Source organism: Caenorhabditis briggsae (assembly GCF_000004555.2).
Source record: "Caenorhabditis briggsae complete genome, chrX, whole genome shotgun sequence".
Lineage (NCBI taxonomy): Eukaryota > Metazoa > Nematoda > Chromadorea > Rhabditida > Rhabditidae > Caenorhabditis > Caenorhabditis briggsae.
This window is the reverse complement of record NC_013491.2, coordinates 828,194-851,765: the sequence shown is the minus strand read 5'-3', so window position 1 is coordinate 851,765 and position 23,572 is coordinate 828,194. Positions and strand designations below refer to the sequence as shown.

The 23,572-nt window shown below is 36.8% G+C and overlaps 3 protein-coding genes across 3 annotated transcripts; 1 reads left to right on the top strand and 2 right to left on the bottom strand.

The window, feature by feature from the left end:
- Window positions 1-5,472: 5,472 nt before the first annotated feature.
- CBG16397 lies at window positions 5,473-7,651 on the top strand (the record flags this gene model as incomplete). Its single annotated transcript, XM_002643602.1, has 7 exons — window positions 5,473-5,608; window positions 5,669-5,904; window positions 5,951-6,037; window positions 6,477-6,554; window positions 6,843-6,973; window positions 7,019-7,151; window positions 7,475-7,651. 7 exons carry the CDS (start codon window positions 5,473-5,475, stop codon window positions 7,649-7,651), a joined length of 978 nt encoding a protein of 325 aa, XP_002643648.1.
- Window positions 7,652-8,203: 552 nt separating this feature from the next.
- Window positions 8,204-10,487, bottom strand: CBG16398 (the record flags this gene model as incomplete). Its single annotated transcript, XM_002643603.2, has 4 exons — window positions 8,204-8,352; window positions 8,463-8,565; window positions 9,648-9,857; window positions 10,389-10,487. The coding sequence occupies 4 exons, from the start codon at window positions 10,485-10,487 to the stop codon at window positions 8,204-8,206; spliced, it is 561 nt and encodes a 186-aa protein (XP_002643649.2).
- Window positions 10,488-19,894: 9,407 nt separating this feature from the next.
- CBG16401 lies at window positions 19,895-21,089 on the bottom strand (the record flags this gene model as incomplete). Its single annotated transcript, XM_002643604.2, has 3 exons — window positions 19,895-20,053; window positions 20,104-20,391; window positions 20,853-21,089. 3 exons carry the CDS (start codon window positions 21,087-21,089, stop codon window positions 19,895-19,897), a joined length of 684 nt encoding a protein of 227 aa, XP_002643650.2.
- Window positions 21,090-23,572: the final 2,483 nt, after the last annotated feature.

Here is a 23,572-nt window from a genome sequence, read left to right as displayed (position 1 = left end):
TATTTCAGTATCGATTAGAGCGTAGTTGCAACCTGATAGCAGCAGGACAGTTCACCCACTAGATGAAAACGCCTCTGTCACACCCTTAAACACCTTTTCTTTTTTTAATTTCACAACTCAAAACCCTCATCATCACTTGTTACTCATTTTCTTTTGTTTCTTGTAGGCTCACAGTTTTTGTACTGCTCAGCAGCCCACCCAACAAACATCATCTCTGTAAAAAACCAAAAAAAGTACATAATCACAAAACCACTCAAAAAAAAAAAGAAACGAACCACCGTTACTAGATCGAAACTGTTGTTTTCCAAATTTTTTTTGTTGTTCAGATGGACTGTCGAAAAATCGAAAATGCTCATTTTCGCGATGTGCTCCAAATCTTTCCCCTTTCTCATCATACATTTTTGATATCATCATTCTAGTATGTTTGAATTTTTTTTTGACCTTCAGTTTTTCAACTCTTTTTTGCGACATTCGTGATCCTTCTCATCATATAATCCACCGAATTAAATCCTTCAACTTGAAGACCATATTAATATTGGAAGTTGTATTCCCCTCCCACAAAAATGAAAGTATTTATATTGACGACACTGCTCTCAATACATAATAATTTAAATTGTATTTGTAACTAATGTCGGTTCAATAAAATGTAATTTGTATTTTTTTTTGCACTATCAGAAACCAGACATGAATTACATTTGAAACTTACAAAACCAAAATCGTTTTCACCAGCTGGTCGGAGATTCAAATTATGAAACGTTTAAAATTGATTGATGAACATATTTATACTAGCTTAATTATCTCTTTTAGATAACCGTCTCCAACGTAAGAACCACATCGCCTAACGATATAGGACATTCTTGTCCTTATTATTCTCTTTATTGCCGTGATACCTGTATCAGAAAGACGGGTTTTTCTATTGCTCCAATAGACCACCGGAAAATTCTTTTATAAACAAAGTGTTTGCAAGAAAGACTACTTCAACAATTTTTTGTGAAAGTATGGAATTCCCAAAATAATCTTCAATGAAAATGTACAGAAGTATTCAGTTTCGAAAAACACATTTTAAAAAGGGGCCACTCTATTATAGGGCCGCTTACATTTTTCTATGCTTTTCTCGGAAGACTCTTCTACTTAAAGACCCATCCCAATACAGGTTTTACGATATTTTTTCTTTTCCCGTTAGTAAGTTTATGGTTCAAACTGTTCGGGAATGTTTCTGTCATTGTTTTTGGATTGCTTGTGCAGATAGTTGCAATTTATATCAGTCTGATGATATCTTGTCAGTTACCTCATTTTGTGACGTTTGTTGAACGGAATACAGATTTTTCAAAATGACGTGATTTCTCGATTAACCTTGACAAACAAATAAAAAAACATTCAAAACACTTTTACTATATTTTTTATCGTTTTATTCAGAGAATTCGACCACAGCAGACAAATTTTCAATATTATGTTTGCACTCTTCACGAGAATATTGCTCCAATTGTGTTTCCTGTTTACAAGAATTGTGAATCCCTGCTCCATTATTTGGGTTCTCTTTTTCATTCCATATTTCCGTTTTCCGGATGATTGGAAAACAAGAATAAAACGTGAATACCGGAAAAAAAGATGAAAGAAATAGATGGGAAGAAGTCCAGAAGTATCTTTTCGATTGACCCTGCCACCAGTTCCTCATGAATTTCTAATTCTTTTTATGAACCCTGTGGTCCTTGAGCTTTTGGGCAGTTTGTTTGTCTTTGAGTGACATTCAGACATGATATTTGAGAAAAATACATTCAGCGAATACACTGGAATGAATAAAATATTTACAGAGAAACCACACGTGCCAGTTAGTTATTGTAGAAGATTTGAAAGCATACGAAACGAGTTTTCAGCCATTCCGTTTTACTTTTCTATCACTATTTTCAATTACCTCAAAAATGAGATTTTCTTTGAATCATTATGCACTTTCTTTGAAAGCACATATTGGTTGCTCTCAATTACCCTATATTCAGCCTCTTTACTGAAAAAGGTAAACATCAGAAATCTCAAAATTCTAAGATTCTTTTTATTTCAAAAAGAAAAAAGTCTAGACACACCACGATCTGAGATTCTTGAGATTTCAAAGTGCATGTCTTATTATTTCGCTACAAAATTTTATTGCAAAATATAGAAATTTGCTTTTGTTCAAAAGTCTTATTGTCCCTGTTCTTCCTTGCGTGCCTTGGTTATTTAGTCAGCAGGATCAAAAATAATTCTATCCTATTTGTTTAGGAAAAATACCGTATACTCGGAACTCATTTCGCTACTCAGTGTGAACTCGATTCTCTGATTGATCATTGTTCTTCTCATCAGCTCAACATTCAATACTCTAGATCAAATCGAATTTTCGTTTCGCTATTCAAATTGCTCATTTTAACATACTCTTCCGTTTGATCAGAAAATTATGAAACCCGAAAACCTTTAGAATGATAGATCGCAAGTCTCAGGTCTATTAGAATCGAGTTTGAAAAAACTTTAGCTTCGACATTCCCTGAAATGTACTTATAGCCAAAGGCAGCCCTTTGACCGTTACCGTCCTTTTTTCTCTCCCCTCTTTCTCGCTTAACTAGAACAAGTTGTTCATTCTTACTTTCTACAAACTTCACGGTCACTTGTACGCGGCGTTTGCTTCTTCAAATCTTGGGTTGAAACTAGAGAGAAGAGGGTCCGAGACACTAATCGTGTATAGCGTGTCCACAACGCGCTCTCTTCTGTGTGTGTGTTTCGAAATACTGAATGAGTGCCCCAAGCCAGTGCCGTTGCTCATTGCCTCGTCCGTCCACCACCGCTCCGAGCTTCTCCGCCGCCTTCTTCTCCACCCGTCCAGTGTTGCCCGTGGCTTTCTGCGGGCGGCCCTACTTCTTCTCTCCATTCTTTTCCTATTCTCTGTCTTTCTTTCGCCCGAACGATCGTTTGGCGGTTTTAGTGTAGTGTGGTTATAGGCAGTTACTGGCTCCGAGTATCTTGGTTACTTTTTTCCTCAGTCGGAGCTCAAAGAGCACAATGTTTTTTGTTGTTTCGCTGCAGGAAGGAGTAAAAAACGTCCTAAGCCGAAATCCTAACGTTAACATGTACGTTTGCTAAAGAAAACCTCCGGAAAATATTTCAAGTGCTTCGAAATCCTTTTCTTGTTTTTATTATTTTAGACCAACCGCTCCCACTCCTCCTCACTGATTCTATTTTGGAAATTCAATTTCCATTAGCAGTATCCCGCCATAAAATAAATTGGAAAAAAGTTTAAAGTTCGTCGCTTCGTTTTCTTTCCTCATACCGATTTATTCCAAAAATAATAATGTTTGCGTCCCATGATTCACCAACAACATCTATTTCAGTCCTCACAACAGCTCTAGGCTCATTGCAGTTTTTATCCAATCTATTGTGCCAAGTTTCTTTTCCTGCCAATATAATTTCCTCTATCTTCCGATATCTTCTGGTTCTCGAAAAAAAATTCTCACCAAAAATAGCTTTTTCTGAATAGATTCATGGTTGATTTTCTCGTGACTACTGCTCGGCAAGGCTACTTGTGTTTATGCCAAGGCTCGACGACTATATATTTTTTGACTGGAATATTTATGGGAAGTGGGAAAGAAAAAACAGAGCAGAAGTTTTCTGTTATTTAATTTTTTGTTTTTACGACCCCTGAAAAATAGTATCAACAATTTGATTGAGCATACTGTACATATCCTTATAAATACATTTTTTCTACAGTCAGAGAAAAGTAATTTTTTGCTCAATCTCAGGGCTCAATCTCAAATCACTTAACTAGCAAACAGAGTATTTCTAATTTTAATTTCAAAATTTTTTGTTTTTCTTTCAGTCATTCCAACAAAGAAAACATTCTCCCTCTTGAAAAGCTGTAGCAGTCCTTCCTACACAATACGAAAACGTGACATTTTTCCCATTTTGGCTTCCTCTTTCTTTCATAATTGGAGGGTTTGTGGTGGTTGCGTGACATTGTGAGTCTAAGTGTGTTGAGTGCACCATGACGACTTCGTTTTTCAAATCCTTGGTTCCTTGGCGTGCAGTTGTCAGAGGGCACAAAAACATGAGATCGTTTTGTGATTTTTTTTAAAGAAAGAGAGCAAGATGAGCGTTTTCTCGTCCCCCTGTCGGCCTGTTTTCCTCATGTTCGTCGGAAGCCTAGAGAACAAAAAATGATAAACTAGGTGGTTTTTACGCTTTCTTAACGTGTCATGTGCTACGTTCCCCCAAGTCAGCCTACTACCCCAAAACGCAAATGTTTACCACCTTCTCACCAACTCGTGTTTCTCTGGGAAACGTGCCAATGGCCAATTTCAACACATGTTTTGTTTGCTTTTCTGCTAAAGAAGAAGCAACCAAAGGAAGGTTATCAGTTTTTTTTGGCTTCTGCTATCCACACAGTTTTCTTTCCCCCTCGGATTTGTTTCTAGTAAATAACAGCACTTCCTCTAGAAGTTTCGAAATAAAAGAAAAATCTCATTGAGCTTTTTCCTCTTTTTCTTTCATTACCTCCTGAAAACAGTGTTGTCTTTGTTGGTGTTTATTTCAAATTAAGTAAATAACTGGTGGTTTCTGTTGTATCAACAATAAAAAAGCATTGAAATGCACTTCTTATCTCAATTAGTAGAACATCAACAAACGGTCTCTGATGTCCGATAGAAAACTATAAAATCAAATAGATCAGAAAAATGATGTGGGTGAGGTCATAGAATAAGTTCTCACAATCCGGGCACATGACTTTTTGTTATGTAGAGAACCTGCGAAACAATTGGTATGCTTTTTGCATATATTTGTCCAAAATTCAGTATTTTATTGTGTTTGAGCCTCAGCGATACATCCACGCTAAATTTTCTTGTGATATATCCCCAACTGCTTTTTTCGACTTTTCCACAGTGAGATTTTGAAAAGTTCATTGTTTGATACTTATTTGACTCGCTCCAGAGAGTTCTAAAAAAGAAAACTGCTCTGTACGATACTTATATCTTCACAATTCAACCAGGCCCCAGTCTCCAGTACCCCTAGCTTACTCGTCCAGCTCAAGTAAGAAAACGAACCCAACTGGTAATTTTTGCTCTCTTGACACACATACACAAAATATTTTTTGATGTGTTGTTTAGAGAGAGAAAGAGGGACACGTGACCAGACGAAGAGTACCCCGTCGTCTTTTGGAAGACACTCCCAAAGCGGCCACCCATTTCGCTCTCCTTGTTTTCCTCATCTTTCCCGCATCTTCCTTGCTTCTTTTCCTTCTTCTCGTTGTTCTTCTTCTTATTCTTTTCCTTTCGCTTGTTTCTTTTTGCTCCATCTGCTTCTCCCGCGCTCTTTCTCTCTCTGTGTCCCTCTATATCTATGAAATTCGATTTTTTCCTTCTTCCTCACACACTTCCTTTGTCAACTTTTGTCTTTTAAGTTTGAAAAAAAGCAATTCTCGTTGAGTTCACTCGGATAAATTGGAAATTTCCAGGAATCATGTCCGACGATAATCTTCAAATGGTTGTTGTCCAGGCGGCGAACTGTGGAGTACTTCACGTTTACGTTCAAGGCAATCTTGAGGAACGCGGAGGAAAAACTATCATCCTCACTGTCCATGACATCGGAACTAACCGTGAGTTCAATAAACTAACCGTGAGAAAATAAGACACAAGACTGTATATTTTATCTTCAGACAAGAGCTTCGTTCGGTTCGTCAACCATCCATCTATGGCTGCCGTCAAGGAGAAGGCGATTTTCCTTCACGTCTGTGTTCCTGGACAAGAGGACAATTCTGCCGACTATTTCGGAGACTTCCCGACTCTTGACGGAATCGGAGACGACCTCAATGCTGTACTGGACAAGTTCGAGGTCAAGTCGGCCATCGCTTTCGGTGAGGGCGTTGGAGCCAACATCATCTGCCGGTTCGCTGTGAGTTTCATACACTTCAAAAAAAAGAATTGTTTTTGCGTTTCAGATGGGACACCCAAATCGCATCATGGGAATCATCTTGGTCCACTGCACCTCGACTACCGCTGGAATCATCGAGTACTGCAAAGAGAAGGTGAGGCCTGAGAATGTATTGTAAGAAAAACCTGCAGGAAGAATCTGATCTTTCAATTTGTCATTAGATCCATGCTCACCCTCCGACATCAGAATCTTCTTATGTGTAACAAAATGATAATTGATCTGAAGTTGAGCCGAGGCAATTCGCTATGGCCTACGTCATTTTGACGAGCAATGAGCACGGAGCCCGAGGGGTGGTGGGAAAAAAGAGATGAAAAGAAAAAAGGGGGCGACAGAAATGGGAGTGCGTATATTCTTTTTTGACAAAAGAGTCAAAAATTTGATTACGTCCAGACGAAAACTACTAAAAACTGTCTCGGATACAACAAAAATTATAGGAAGAGTTTCCATTACTAGAATTCCACATAAAAGGTTTTGTGTTGCAGATAACAATTCTAGTCCGCCTAAAAAATTGAAAATTCAAAAAAATTTTCCAGGTCATGAACATGCGCTTGGAGAACTCCATCATGTCAGATGGAGCCTGGGACTACTTGTTGGCCCACAAATTTGGAGGAGTAAGTTGAAATGTTTCACGAATTACAGTATCTGATACTAACCTCCGAAATTTCAGGGTGATGTGAGTATTGCATCTAACAAAAATAACGGGTTATTCTAGCCAGACTGATTTATTGCCAATGATTTATTTTCCGTGGTCACCTTTAGCATAATAGATTCCTAGCATCACTCCTCTGATTTGAAAAACTTTTCCAAAACAAAATGATAGTGGTGTACTTAATATTTATGATTTTTTATAGTCTAGAAAACCAAAAAAATCATAATAACAAGGATTCATTTCATTTCAGGAATCCAAATCGCGCGCTGAGTATCTTGAGGAGCTCAAGCAGACTTTGAACGCCAAGAATCTGTCCAAGTACCTTGTCGCGTTCACCAAGAGAACTGACCTCTCTTCCACTATTGGAACTAAGCTTGAAACGTGAGCGAATTCGTAAAATCAATTTCAGACAATTCATAATTTCAGTGTCGATGCGCTCTTGGTTACTGGATCCAAAGCTTCTCACCTCCACACTGTCTACACTACTCACAAAAGCATGAACAAGAAGAAAACCACTCTTCTCGTCGTCGACAATGTCGCTGATGTCATGCAAGAGGCGGTACGTGATTTTTTCAATGATTTTCGAAATCTGTAGTAATATCCAACTATAATTGTTTTGATAGAATTTAGTGACTATTCAAAAAAAGTTTTTTGAGAGATACGTAGTTAGAAGTGCTGACATCCGTTACTAGCTTGTTGAGAAGTTTTTTTAATGGAAAACGACTAAACATTGGATTGTGTGTACTCAAAACTCAATTCAAATTTGTTGGGTTTAGTGGGAATCACATCTTGGTCTGTTTGAAACCTGGCGGACCCGCTCAGAACAGATATCTATTTCAAGTAAAATTTATTTCCTCTACAGTGAACTGTATCCTTTTTCAGCCTGACAAGCTTGCTCGCTCTCTCATCCTTCTCTGCAAAGGATGCGGAGTTCTCTCGGGAGTCGCAATTCCAGGCATGGAACGCCAGAGAACACTCTCAAGCTCAATGGAAGAAGCCGATCGTCCACGCCGCATGTCCGTCACTCAGCCACATCTCCCACCCGTCCCTTCTGCATAAATGTCACTCCTGTCACTGATACTTATCTAGAACATTCTTCATTCAGTTACTCGATTCTTGCTTATTTCACTCTCTTTTTCTCTCTCTACGCCCAACTCCCCCCATTCCCTGACTTTTTCAAAACATACTGTAACTTTTTGGTTTAAAAACTTTGTCTTGAAAATCTTATAAACTGTAGATGTGTAATTACCATCCACTTCTGATAATTCTCTCTATATTTTGGTTGTCCCACCAGTTCTGTTTCGAACGTTCTCGTTTTTTTCTCATCTACGCCGCACGTGGACCTTCTGCTTTGTACTTTTATCTATTTACTCGTATTTTTGTTCTGTCGGCACGTTCATTTCCGTTTTTTATTACAAAAAAAATAATTTTTCTTCGGATGATGAAATAAATATAGTATAATGGGCATGACGGGAACAGTTGAGAAAATTGGAGATTTTTGAGAAGGGTTAGTTTTAGGGCCATGAGTGTTCGAAAAGAAGAACAATGTACATGTAAAATGGAAGGAAAAAATATCACACTATGCAAAACAATAATCATGATGGTGTTAGATTAAACATTGTCCTCACGATCCCCTCCGGTATAATTGTATTTGTCGGTGAAGAAAGAGTAGGATTTGAGCACAATAGTCAGGAACCAGACTTCGATGATGACAACGGCGAGTGAGATAAAAATTTCCAAGACTATTAAGAGCTCTTCTTCTGAAACACGAAAAAATGCGTTTTTGGGAGCTGAAGAACTCAAAAATGGTATTCGACTTGTACAAACATCTTGAGATGAATACTGTTTGAGTTTACAATATTTTGCTCACCTAACGAGTTGTATCCGTTTTGATCTGGGTCATCGAGGATTCCTGGCTTGATGCCCATGATGAGAGCGAGGAAAAGTACAAATAAAAGGCCAACGAGAAGTGTCTGAAATTTATTGATGTAACAATTGTAGAACACAGTTGAATAATATTATTCACCTACACTTTTATATTTAGTCCCTTATAAAATTTCTAAAATCTCTAAATTTTCATTTATTCTAGATTTTGAAAACATGTCGAAATTCTGTCTCAAATGACCATTTTAATTAAAAATAATTAATTTTCCGATTTTTTCCGGACCCACAAATTGAAAAAAAACTTTTTTCCGATTTTTTAAGGAAGTCATTTTTCGCCCAGCCCTGTATTTTTGGCCCATTTGGTCTGAAAAATACGAATGCAACATTGAATTAAAACTCTATTTTTGTAATCATCAACGTTTTGTAGAATTGCTTGCAAGATAGACAGATTGTGGGAAACCGCAATCTGTCTTTTCTTCAGTAGTAATTTTGACATTTTGAGGTATTTTCTGATGTAGTTCACTAGAAAGTGACTATACAAAAACTGTTTCAATCACAAAAATAAAGTTTTCAGATTTGTTTCGATTTCCCTGGGTTTTTCAGACCGAATGGACATATAGCGAATAGTTTTTCAGACTGTCAAATTGACCATTTTTTTACTGAAACAGTAACTTTAATAATTTTGGAGAGCCTTGTAAAGATTAAAAAGAAATTATTTTTAGCTAGTTTTAGACAGCTTTTTTATTATGCTTAACCGGGTGCATGTAGATTCAATAACGTTGAAAAAAGTTTGTCTCAACGTTTCTGAATACATAAATTAAGCTCTGTTTCTGTTTAGTATACTGGGGAATTTACAGACCGAAAAGGAAAAACCTATCAATTACTTTTCCCAAAGGTGCCCAATTAAAATTATATAGATGATTGAAGCTGGTTTTTTCTTTAAAAATTGTCCTATTCTAGAATATAGCAACTTTTTTTTCAGTGTCTAGTCCAATCCTGAACTTCTGATCAGGCAACTTCGGGAAACACCCTTAACAAATTAATAAAACTTTATTAACATGATTATTTCTCACGAGGAAGCAACTAACAACTCGTTCAATTTTTCTGGAATTTCATTACTTTAAGTTCTCTAAGATTGAATAATTTTTAGTTTATTGGAGTTTGGACTTACCTGAGCAAGAACATAACCAGTGAGAAGTTTGCGACTTTCAAGTTTCAGTCCGAGGAGAAGAATAATGGCAGCAATAAGGCACAGTGTAGCGAGGAAGAGTTCAGCGGCAAGCTCGATCTTTGATTTTTCTGTTCCAATGCATTTTACAAGCCACGTGAAAATACCGCTGCATAGAATAATGTGGAAAATGGCGATGAGCACAGCTCCCGTCTGAAATTTGTTAGGTGCCATTGAAGAAAGTTGTTCGTGAAGGATTGAGTTGCTTCGTCTCGGTGTTTTTTTTTCATTCGAGAAGATCCCGGCACAAAAACAATCGGACATGCAATTAGGAATTATTTAGGAAGATCTTGTCAACGTCACAAAATTCGCTGTATCTATTCTCTCTTCCTTCTTCCTTTTAGAATTTATACAAAGAGCATCGTGTCATACTTCCTGATCTTGACTACGTAAAAGACAGGTCGGAAGAGGGTGGAAAAAGAGGCGAGAACTTTAATTTTGCTAGAAAGGAAGCAAGGAAAAGAGAAGAGGAAGAAACAGAGGACGGAAAAACAAACATGACTTTTTCCAGTGAATATCAGCGAGGAGAAGTCAACAAAGAAAGAATGAGTTTGATTTATAATATAAAATGTTTCAAATTCAAAATTTTCTCATTAAAGGAAATTCGAATTGCAGCATTTTTAGCTGTGGGTTTGTTGAATTTAAAAATAGTAAGAATATGTCTGAGGCATATATTAAACTTACATTCGAGTGCAATTGTTGGAAGCAGCATGCATACTGTGCATGTGCCGGATTGAAGGAAGCATTTGGCGACCGTTGTTGGGGCTTAGGCACGCAGGGCATTGACTGACATTCACTGAAAATTGGCAAACGTTTAATGAAATCTTGAGAATGTATACTTCAAAACTAGGATATACTTTGGTAAGTACAAGAAAACAAACGGGAAACTAACCAGCAAATAAGTTTGAATAGATTAGAAAAGTTAGACCTCATTACTTAATTACCTATATTAGAAAAAGAGAAGCAAGGGGAGGGTGGAGCAAGAGCGAGGGTGTGAGGGACCTCCCTAGTTTTTGACCAAGTGCGACTTTTCGTCGCAATCATTCTATTTGTTTTGCTTGGGCAGAAGGCGTGTGGGGATATGGAGCCGCACCCATCATTCTTCTTTATTTCAGATTTTTTCATTAGGGATTCCATTTCATTGTTTAGTTAGGCAGGTGGTATAAAAAGACCAAGGAATACATTTAGCTCAATGTTTGGAAGGTTCTATAAGTTCTTGGAGGTGAAAGCAGAGATTAAGATTTTGGAACCTTTGGCCCGGTTTGTCCTTATAAAACCAAAATAGTATCAGAAAACTCCAGATTCTATATTACTTGTTCCTTGACATCTGAAGCTAGAATCAATCTAGATTCAATGGTTGGAAAACAAGAGCAAACTGAGTGAGTTTGACAGATGCAAAAACATCGAAGAAGACAGAAAACATGAAGAAGGGAATGCAGCATATTGCGAGGAGGATATCTAGGTTTCAGAAGCTGAAGGTGGAATTGGAAAGTGGCGGTGCAAATAATATGAGAAGGAGCAGCGAATGGAAGAAAAAAGAAGAAAAAGAAGAAGAAAAAGAACTAGAAAAAAAGAAGATGAAACATGATGATGAAGACTAGCTGAGGGACACATATGCATCCTATTCTGTGATGAAAACCACGAAGTGTTGTATGTTTTACGATCAGCTTCCAGAAGAGATCTTAATGAATTGCCTCTGGATGTTCTCATAATATTAGTGGTGACAAATTTTGTGACAAAAATGTGGAAAGAGGGACCATAGTTTGAAATTATTTGATTTCAATATACGAGAAAATGTAAGATATTACGTTTCTGTAAATGTTCGTTCCTCTGTAAAAAAAAACTGAGCTTAATATCAGAATTATTTCGATGACCTTATATAGAAATAAAAAATAAGCGGAGCAAATTTATGTGCGTCAAAGTTTTTTTGAGTAGTGGTTGTCCACGTCAAAATACGGGGTGACCTAAGCCAATGAATTTTCACTACTTCTGTATAGTAACTTATGGGGTTATTCGGAAAGAATCAATTTTGCTGACTTGCTTCTTCACTGAATAACCCCATTGGGTTCAGACAAAGATAGTTCCTGTTAGAAGTTTTTGTGCAGGGTTTTTGTTTAAGTTGACAATCTTCACTATTAGTCTACCTTAAAAATTATTATGAATCAAACCGTAGCGGATTTTCTATTTGGAAAATAAAACTATTAAACTCTTCTTTCAGTGATGTACAGTATTTGAATTGATTTGCGTCACTGTTAAAAAAGTTTCCATGCAAATCAAACTTGAAACAAACTTATGAGAGTATTTGTTTTATTTTTCATCGCTGATTCTCATTTTTCCAGCAGAAAACCGTTTATAATTTATAAACTGTTTCGAATAAAACTTAGATTCATATGAGAAGGCTGAAACCAAAAAAAAAACGATTTTTCTTCGAAATCATTTTTATCTGAAAAAGTGTATAGATTTAATTACCACCTGCGCATTTTACTATTCCTATCTCAAAATAGAATTTTGATCTTTCAGCAGCAAGCTATAACTGATCATATTTCTACAGTCAACCTGTAATAAAACAGAGAATCGAGTTCTGAGCAAAACACATCAGCGAAAAACCGCTGACATAGAGTTTCTTAGTAGTACAAATCTAACAATTAGTTGACGTGTTTGTAGACACAAAAAAGAAACACACGGAAAAGAAGAGAGAAAATTGAATTACTAAAATTAGGGGAAGCAAGGTCAAGGTTTCATCCTGAGATTTGGTGTATGGTCATTCTTGGTTTTTCATTTCTAACAAGAAATTAAACAACAAGAGAAATTCAGAAATCTAGAGTGTTCAGTAGACGTATAGTTATTTGTACAATCTCTCAAAACTTCTCACGATGTAACATTACCTGCTCGTGTCAGAATCAAAGCTATATTTTGTGTTTGAATAGTAGCTGAAATCAATCATAACAGGAAAAATGCGATTTCCAGTTGAATACATTTTTGCGGGTATTTTTGGTTCGGGTGGTGGGAATGAGACCTGAGGAAGAATGGAAAGGAAAGGGAGCTCCAAAAAATTAGGAGTGTATTTAAGAAGAATCGAAGGGGGATGTGGGCGCTAAACCCGCCCGTGAAGCGGTTCCCCCGTCATGAATATAAAGTGGTTCGCGTCTTGATTGTCCACCATGAGATCACCTCATTTTTTTTGCTCACGCGCTACTGCCAAAACCATACTCAATCTCCTTCAGATGGCTCCGCAAGATAGTTGGGTTTTTTCCAGTTGGGCAAAGGAAAAAGAAGAAGAAGAGAAGTGATGAAAATGAGCTGTCAATCGAGGATAAAATAGGACTGAGAAAAAAGAGGCTCTCTATTCTTGACTTCTTGACTTCCTGGGGATCGAGAAACAAAAAACAATGGAAAGAAATTGGGGACCCCAGAAAAGTGGCTGAAAAAGCAAAGAAAAAACACAAGAATGCATGTGTGCTCTACAAGAAGCGAAGGACACAGTAGATTGAATGCGGGCTTTCAATGCAATTAGGATCAGGAGGAAAAAACACAGGAAAATAGTAGGTATAATGGAGAAACATTCGATCAACTAATCTGATTTGGTGGGAGGAAGGAGGGGGAATTGAGAAGGCTAAAAGAAAGAAAAGAGGAGGAAGAATTGAAGAAAAAAGAGCAAAGTAGTAGAAAAAGTGATCTGGATTGAACTATCAGTCTGGTGGTTGAAATAGTTTCATCCCGTTTTTTTCTGGTTTCTGTAGAACATCGTTTCAAAATCATAATTGCAAGGCCTTTTTCGATAGAAATTCATCTGCGCCTTATGAAAATCTCAAAAAGCTCAAGTCACTCTCACCCGACTATCCGATCTAGTTTATTAATCCGACACCCATAGACAGCAACAGGTCAAAAAGACATGCGATCTTGAAATAAAGAGACAAAGACGGGTAGAATTACGTAAATTCGAGCTCTGAAAGATGATATGAATTAGTGAGAGTGTTGAATAATGGGTTTAACCAAGAAAAAAAATATTGAGATACATCATTCTAGCTATGGTATATGAAATAAAATGAAGAGTGGGAAAATTGGAAAATTTATTTAAAGTTTTTGAAAAGATCGGGGATGACAATCGGATTTACTGCGCTTTGCTTTTTTGCGTGGAGGTTTTGTAGGTTTTGTTTACGTGAAATTGGGGAAAACTGGAAAGCAAGCTGTAACAAAGCATTTTTTAACTTAAAGTTAGAGATTACACGTTGCTAATAAAAAACTCGAGAGTCTAAAACACATCTGCTGTATTTTTGACATTTGGGCATGATATAACATTTTGGAAAAAAGAGCTTTTTAGAGAAATGCATCTTTTTTGAAAATAAGATTTAACAGAAAAGTTGGTCGATAAGATCTACAACGCCGAAAACATCTTGACAAGAGAGCCAAACGGGCGGGCTCTACGAGAAAATTGTCACAAAAAACCAAAACTATTAAACTTGTTTACGTAAGGAGCGGACCTTTGAACACGCGACACGTTGACATGGATTTTGTTCTTGTTTCAAGAAAACAGGATGACTAGTTTGAAAATTAAGTGTCTAGATCGCCTATCTATATCCAACTTGATGTCAGTCACAGAAGAAGAAGAAGAAGATGAGAAGGTTTGGATAAGAGAAAATAGAAAAAAGAAGCAAATAGATGAATTGAATTGACGTCAATGGACACGTAGTAAATTGAAATTGGAACATGGAATTGAAAAACTGAGATAAAGTAGAAACATATGGAGTCCATCCAACCACTCTCTTCTCAGCATCGCAGCAAACCCAATACAACAGAGATAGAAGCAGATCATATTTTGAGAATACACGGGATGCTTGTTTCACGAAGAGCACAGAAGGATAATAGTGGGAAAGATTGCTGCTCCGGAAGTCACTCCCCTTCTCCAATGACGTGGATCAAAGGAAATCTTGTGATATTGTTTGCTTTCAAAAAATATGAACGAGAAATTGAGAAGGAGTTTTACAGGACACACATCATTAAACCCTGAAACACTAGAATTCAAAAATCATAGTGATGCAACATAACGAGTTTAACAAAAAAGTCTGATTAAAGTTCTTTGCAGTTAATTGAGTCAGGAAGTAATAGCTGTGCTTCAATTTTGAGGTACCAAAAATATAAGGTCAGAACATTGGATTTTATTACCTGATTCTAAATGTGAAAACTTTTGAAATACTTGAAAAGTGTTGAACATAAATTTTCTCGGTTTACTGGTTTAGTGGGAGTGGAACTGCCCAAAAAAATGTCCGGAAGTTCACCTTTCTTCATAAACTTCAACAGAATATGGACACCGTCTTTAAAGATACGTATCTATATCTTTAAAAAATTCAATCAAGTCCCTCGAGAAGTTAGAAAAACGTTAAAATTCAAATTCTCGCTCCACCAAAAACACCAAATTTTCCGGCTCCCAATTTAATTCAAGCTATTAGACACCAAAAATAGTCAAACTATAAAACTGTTGAGATTTCTTTGCTGAATCATTTTCGGGGTTTTATTAAACGCCGAATAGGGAAAACAGCTTTCACTTGCTTGAGCAGTACAGTCGAAAATGTTACATTTTTCCTAAATCCCTATTTCTTAAAGCCAAAAATCACAGATTTTTTCGGAGTGTGTAGTTTCAATCGGTTTTGAAAACCGAGAATCTTATGTAAAAAACCAAGACCTAGTCTCTCCTGACAGCTGATATGATAAAAACATGTGTTTCTATCAAATTGTCATAAATCTTCACTCTGTCTGATAAACAAAAAAGATTGAAAGAAGAAGAAAGTAGTAGAAAACCAATAGACTCATTATGCGCAATGATCGCAATCACTGAAGCTGGCCCTGTTGAACTTTGAAGTTTGAAATGTTTGAGTGACTAGAGAAGAAAATGAAAAAGGAATACACACGAAAATGGGACGACACCACCAAAGAAGAGAAATGAATTCCAATGTCTTCTCAACTTCTGACAAATAGTGACTAGGGACCCACTTATTGAGACGGAAACCGAGTAGTGTAGTCCATTTTTCAGTTTCCGAGCGAAGCTTTTTGAGTTAGAAAACTTTGAAACTTGGTTTGAAAAATTGGAATTTGAAGTGGATGCGGCAACTTGGATAAAGGAATTCGAAATTTTGCAACATTCCGACTATCAAGATCTCAACAGAGAACGGATGGGGAATTGAAAGCACAGAAGTATTTTCAAAAATATCAAAGGAAGGGGCATTTATGCTCCAACTGTTTAGTGCAAGCTTTTATGATTGATGAGTCTTATTGATAAAGCTCAGCATAATATCATTCTAACCCAGAAACTCTACCAATAGAATGATGAATTCAAAACCACGTGGCTACGAGTTCTAGAAATTTGAGGAAAAATGGGAAACGTGAAGGAAAGCGAAGTAACACAGGACTCGATGTAACAAACTTAACAAATGGTGACGACGACGTCGGTAAGTGAAAGCCCATCTGGAGAAAAAAGAAAAAAAAAGAAGAACACGTAAACAATTGAAAAAAGAAGGCGGAGCACAAAAGAAAAAAGAAGTATGAAGGATGGATGAGATGGAAAAATATGTCGTTGATGAGAAAGAAAAACCCCGAACCCCTCCCATCAACACAAAAAAATTCGGGGAGGGTGGACACCACCATCACTATATGAATAGACCATTGTAAGAAAAAGCATGTGAGAATGACGAGGAAAGCATGAAAATATGAAAATACATGAAAATTGCTAGAAGTTTCAGAAACTTCCCCCTGGAGTAAAATTTTCGGTCCATTTTGTTCTGTTCGGTTATCTTTTTGGTTTTTTTGTTGGTTCCTTGCTCACGCCCTCTTGGAGGGCAATAGAATTTTTTAAGTTTTTTTTTTCCGACAAAACTGAGGGAGAAAAAGGAAGAAGACCAAATATTCGAAAGAGCAAGTGGAAGTAAAATAGAAGTTTTGAGTATTTCTTCTTTTTCTGCGTTTTTAACAATGACAAATGCTGAAGAAAAAGAATGAACTGAACATTTGTTGGGGTTCTCAAAACTTTGAATGTCAGGGACCAACCAGAAGAGACTTGGAATTTGTCACGGAAATATTTATGTTCTTTTTCAGCTCAAAAAAAATTGAAATGTTTAAGTTTTAGGATTACATTGGATTTTTCACTAACTTTTTCATACAATACTCTCTTGAAGCTTTCCTAATTAGAACGTATGGTGAGTGGTCTAGGGGTAGAAAATAAAGTTGCGAAAACCAATGTGAGAGTGGAATGATTTTTCCTTCAGCGGCCTTGTTGTTATTGTTTAAGCTTTGTCCCTATTTCTCGGTCTATTCAGTGGCCCGTCTAAATTGAAAAATGAATAATAAATAAATGGCTAGTTGAAAAGTGGAGTGCACTAGCTACGGAAAAAAGAAAGAGTTCAAGTAGGAACTACAAGCGAATAGAATAGTAAAGCATTCAGCAAAACGAGTTGTGGTCAATTTGAAATACAGTAACCTATAGATTGCACGTTAAAATTTCATAACTCACCCAAACAACATTTTTTCCTTAAGATTGGTTTGTTAGACAGCTGTTAAAGTAGCCATGGAGTCTTCTTGAGTTTGTTTCAAATGAATACTGAAATGTAATTTATATTGGGGGAAATAGAAATTTTTAATCAGTTTCAAAAGTTCAAAAGCGTACATTTAGAAAATATAGGTATAGTTATTTTGAAACTTGAAAGAAAAAGCAAAAAGAAGAGGAAAATAGAAAAAACCCCATAATTGGTGTATATTCTCCACCCGTGCACATTAGTGCTTCGAGAACAGCATATGATATTTTATAGGTCATTTGAAACCAATAATTGTCATCTGTGCCGGAGGAAGGCAAAATGTCAGGAGGCGCTAAAAAACGGAAATTGGGTTTTCAACACCACCACTATTCCACTATAGTGAAAAGTCGATGAAAAGCAGAGGAAGTGCTCGTGAAGCTTCATTCAATCAGATTAATTGAGGGCATACTGTAGAAAAAAGATTTATTGGAAAAAAGGAAGAAAAAGATTCTCATGTCCTCTCATGTCCTCTTTCTCTTTTAGTTAGTTTTTCATTTCATCAAGAACACAAATCTTGACCCCCCAGGCCTTATCTAGAACACGCCTTCTCTTTCTCCCTCCATCCCACCATCATACATTTCCGTTGGCCCTTTACTTGGTTTTTTTACTATCGGCCTCCGAATCCCCCAAATTTGTCCAATTTGCCTAATAGCTTCTTGTCTCAACACAGTCTTTTCAATCAAACCGAGAAATCAAGAGTAAGAACTAGTGATGAAATAAATCCAAGAGTGAAGAAGGAAAGTTTGACAGAGAGAAGAACAAGTGGAAGTCATGCCACCCGCGATCGAAGGGAAGAAGACAAGACCTCTCTCTTTTTTGAGCTGCTCTCGGGTCGCGTTCGGATAGCTTTCAGAAGGAATGTGAGAAGGGGGTGAAAGAACGGAACTGCACAATTTCACCTTGTGCGTTGGAGAAAATCAGAAACCAAATACTATAACCGCTGAGACTTCTAATTTTTCACAAAGGTGTCGTTTGCTCCATACCTTTGAAAACTAAAAATAAGCCTGATCCCAAAAATATATCAACACCCCGATTTGTGATGCATGACGTTATTTTATCGCCCTTTCGCAAGAAGAAGATGAAATGAAATAGGGACCTCTTGACAAGATAGGTGAGGGGACGAAACACTTCAGAAGAAGGTGGGGAAGCTAACCACAAAAAATGCCTAGAGAGTTCTTATTGGAAGGGCAGAGTAAATATTCAGAACAAACAAAATGTATCCTTTTTTTTCGAAATTTTTTCCCAATGAATCTGGAAATATCTTAGAAGTTTTTTGATCCGTGGTCCAGAATTCAGAGTTCTGGAGGATTCGAAAACATCTCTTTCATAACTTTCTACGAGCAAAACTTGAAAACGGAAAAAAGGTGGACATGAAAAATTGATGATATATTGGAAAGGAATGTACTCCTGGAAATTATGATATTTTCAGGAGCCAAAAATCGGTAGTTTCTGCGTTGTTTCGGAAAGAATAGAGAAATCTTGGAAATGAAAGTTATCGAAAATTTTTACGGAGCTTGGCTACCGTAGTTTAAAAAACAGAAAAAATATGTGATTTGAAAATACGAGACAAAGAGTTTTGAAGATAGCCTACTGTAATAGCAAACGTATTGCTGTTGAACGTGTTGGGAATGAAAGCAGGTTTTGTAAAAAAGAAATCTAGAGATGTGAATCTCTACGAAGTATATTGTACCGCCCCATTCTAAAAAAGGATCCTATGTTTCTAGCGGGTTTATTTTTGACCGTTTTGTCACTCGTTAATACCCAAAAAAGGATATCCTTGAACTCCTTCACATCCTTGTGAGGGTTCGTCTGTCCTCTCGTCAAGAAGTTATCAAAATGATGGCACACAACTCTTCACACTTAACACGGACAGGAGCAGCTCGTGAAAAAAGAAGAGAAGAATGAGGAAAAAAAAAAGAAGAAGAAGAAGACATGCAAACCCCGACGAATGTGAAACCTGGGCAGGTAAGCGAAGCGTCCCACGACCTGGCGGGGAGAAACACGAATTGTTATAAAACATATGCCCCGATGCTCCTCTTCTTCGTTGCCTTTCCGTTTTGTCTTCTGCTCTTCCTTTCTCTCTTTACCCGGATTCCCCTCCCTGACATTTGTCGTTTGACCTATAGTCTAGGTCTAGAGAGAAGCACAAAAAATGGAAGGATCGAAAAAATAATGAACAAGAAAAAAAAACACGACACAATAAATTCTGTCATTTCCCACCAACTCATCAATAGGACTCATGATAAATGGAGCAGCGAACAGGAGCAAGTTATCTATTTTTCTCTTGTTTCCACCCCCATAGAGTTTTTAAAAGATCCCGGGAAAAGAAAAAAGATATAATTCGTTTCTCGTTTGAAATTGAAAACATCTGTTTCTCCCAAATTTTATTGAATTGAAAATGAAGCAAATGACACCAATAGCAAATTACACAAAACAAAATTAGAAAAAAAATCGGTTCCTCATGTTTCATCAAATCATTGTCATTCAACATACCACTCGTAATTATAGTCATATTTTAGTCAATATAATATTTCTTTGTACATAAAAAAGGATTATTTCCTTCCTAATATGGCATTGTAAACTTTTCTCGGACAGCTAAAAGAACTCCTAGATTCCAGATGGGCCTCTTTAAAGACGGTAAAGCAAGTAACCAAATACCAAAATGATGAATGACATGAGATGAAGTACATTTCTTGGAATTTCAAAAACTTCTTCTTTGGCTCTCTGATTCATCTCGTTTTTCAATTGTCCATTTCGTTTCAATTCTTCTTGCAATTGACGCTGAACCTGAAAAATGAAGAAATCGCAGAATGAATAATGAGCGACAAATGACTTACACTTGAAACGTACTCCAACGCTTCTTCCCATTGCTTCAAGAGCTGCTCATTTTGAAGCTCGAGTCTTTCTCGATCAACCATTGCTTGCTCGAGTTTCGATTCGCATTTGCACGATGATTTGTCGCATCGGAAAAGGTCACGATCCGAGGTGCGGAAGAGGGAAGATGAAGTCATGATGCCGCCACCGCTGCTTCCGCTTTTTTCTGAGGAACACGGTGATGTCGAACTGCTGGACGCAACGATTTCGCGCTCAATTACTGTGATCTCGCTCTCGCTGTTGATGGAGTCCTAGAAAAAGTTTTTGTGAAGATAAAGAAGTATGTGGATATCGGGGTTATTCAGAAGTTTTGTTTTCAAATAAATACATACGGCAGCCTAGAGATTACACGATTTCAGCGAAATCTGTATTAGATGCGCTACTCTAATGTAGGGATGTGTTTGAAAAAATGCGTGTTTGGTGAAAAGAATATGTTGAAATCCATTGCTTTCATGAATTTCAAATGAGAGTTTACATAATTTTTCGAATGCTGTTTTCTAAATGTTTGCTGTATTCTGTAACTCTGTTATAGAAAACTCTTAATAAGAATTAAGGGAATCGGCAGAATACAGGAGAATATTGAAAAAAAAAGTTTATGGTATTCAGTAATATCTTCGACTAGAAAAATATTTCTGAAAATTAAAACTTGAAGTTAAAATTTTGAGTTCGTACAAAGATCTCTAAACTTAACAAAGCGACTAAAATTTCTCACCGTATCATATTTATTGTTGTTGTCACATCGAATTGCCTGTAACTGCGTTTGAGATGCTGATTCATTTTCAAGAATGTTGATGAGATGACTTTGCTCGAAAATCAACCGTTCTTTGCCTTTGATCTCCTCTTCCAACTGTGAAATCACGTTTTCGCGGACCAACAGTTTTTCGTGAGAGATGTGAAGTTGCGTTTCGAGTTCAGACATTTTAGATTTGTAGTCAATGGTATCCATCATCTGAAATTAATCCATTTGAATTGAAAATTCTGGATAACAACAGAAAGAAGAAACAGAAACAAAAGGAAGAGGAGTGGTATGGTTTATGTCTGGTTTATATGTCGTGGAAGATATAAAGTTCTGTGAAAAAGTTGCCTCATTTTTCTTCTTTTTGTTTCATTTTTCATTCCAGCTCAAAAAAAAATAGATTGGAAATTTGAGATCAGGGAAGAAATTAAAATAAATGTATTCAGATTCGGGACAGACAAAAATTTTTTGGGAGGAGGAAGCGAAAGATGCGATTAATTAGGAGTGGAGCGTACGGGAAGGGAAATTAGCGGTGTGGTGGAATAGAATTGATACGAGAGCGAGGGGATGAGACCGGCGGAACAAAATGGACGCAAAATGTTTGTGGGGTGAAAGTTTTTTTTTTGAGAAAAAGCAAAAAGGATATCAATCACAAAAGGAGATGCATTTGTGTGTTTGAGGATGAGAGTGGACCAGAAGAAACCAAAACTTGGATATGTTTTGTGTTTGTTCAGACAAAAAGCGAACGATACTTGGTTCTACGTTTCATGCGTACTATGAAGAAATTCTGAAGAAGTCGAAAGTCTTGTGTGCTTCAAAAATGCCAAAAAACTACGCTTAACCTTTGACCAACTTTCGTCACATGACCGGAAGGTGCCAAAGAGTGCATTTCATTCCAATTCATAGAACACCACTTTTTTGACATTTCTGACACTCCAGAAAACTATCTATCAAGGCAAAAAAGCCAATTATCAATTGATATGTCCTTGTTGAATCGGAAAACCAAATTAATTGGAGGAATCAGAAGGACACAGTAAAACTGAGAAGATGAGAAGATGAAAATTGGCTAGCTATCAAAGATAGCGAACGTTTGGAAATCATTGATGATAATATAGAGAAGAAAAAACTTGCTAAATTTCTCATATTGCGTCATAACTTTCACAGATATGGTGATGACAAGATTCATGAGGGAAAGAGTTGTTCGGAATAATTTCTAATGGTATGACGCAAAATCTTTTATACTTTTCAGTCGATTGAAAAATTGAAAACTCCTGAAATTAATAACTCTTAAGTTTTAGAGTCAATTCTCGGAGTATGAGAACTTGAGAATATCAAAAGTATAAACAACCGAAAACCTAAAAATCACCGACCTTGGAATCTGGAGAAAATTTCGGAACTATTTACATCTGTTGAAACATTATGAAGCAAATGGAAAACTCACTACTTCACTCTCTGATCAAAAAATTGATAAAGTTTCTCTTCAACGTACATAGTTAGTAAGTCCATAACTCCGAGGCTGTTTGTCAAAATGTCAAATAGAACCTGTTAGTACTTCAACTTCAACCTTGATCAAAGAGCTTTAGTGATAAGTCGATGGAAGAAAATAAATTCAAATAGTGTTCGGGAAAAAAATGATTTGAGTGAGAAATTTTTCAAGTGATTGAGACTGAGTGTGTGATACATCTCATGGATTTTCTCAATCTTCTTGCCCTGATAATGTTTGTTTATTTGTGCTCGTTCCAAGAGGTGGAAATTGAGAGCACCGAGAAAAATGGATATGAGAAACGAAAAAAAAGGGAAAAAAGGAGAAAGGGGTGCCAATGGTTGTCATAACAATCGTCAACTCTCGTCATTTCGTGGTTTGAAACATGTCAAAAAGTCTGGGAGAGCTTGTTTTTGTGGTTATGAACAAAATTCTCGTTTCGCAATAATTTTGTTGTGTTCCACTGCATGAATATAGAGCAAACAATAAAATGCATATGTTGTCTTGGTCCGCCTCTGCCTCATCGACTCCCAGCAGTGGTGACTGACAATGAAAAAAACCGCGAATTGAAAGAAAAACAAAAACGAGAAAAAGAAAAAGGGGGAGGAAGTAAAAAATGAAAAATAAAATTGAAAATGATATGAAAACCGAGAACGTTATAAATACTGAGAAGATGTGAAAAGAAACCGAGAAACCTGGTTTTCCTTCTTTTCCGCCTCTGCCATCTTCGTCGTTCATGATGTCTCCCCCAAAATGACAGTTTAGCAAATAATAATTGGAGGTCAATTCATCATCAAATCGTGTGCACTCTCTCGTCTCTACTTCTCTTTCTGGCTCCACAATCTATTTTCATTTAGATCTACCACTCACGTCAACACAGTGAGACCGCGAGCGGCGCGAGAGAGCCCTTCGGAGGGTTCCGGCTACTTTACCTCAATTCACAGTTGTAGGTAGGAACTAAGTAATTTGAGACGGAAGCGGAAGGAGAAGGCGAATTGGAAAACGACCCTTTCTGTTGTTTATGCACTTTTCGAATTTTAAAAAGTAATATTATGTTTTTGAAATGTTCTAGTATCTTAATTTGAAATTGTGTGGCGAAAATAGAATGAGACTTTATCGAAAACTTTGTAGCTAGATTTCAAAACTCATCAAATTTTAGACATTCTAGCACATTATTTTGAATTATGATTACGTGCTCTACTGTTCCAAATTT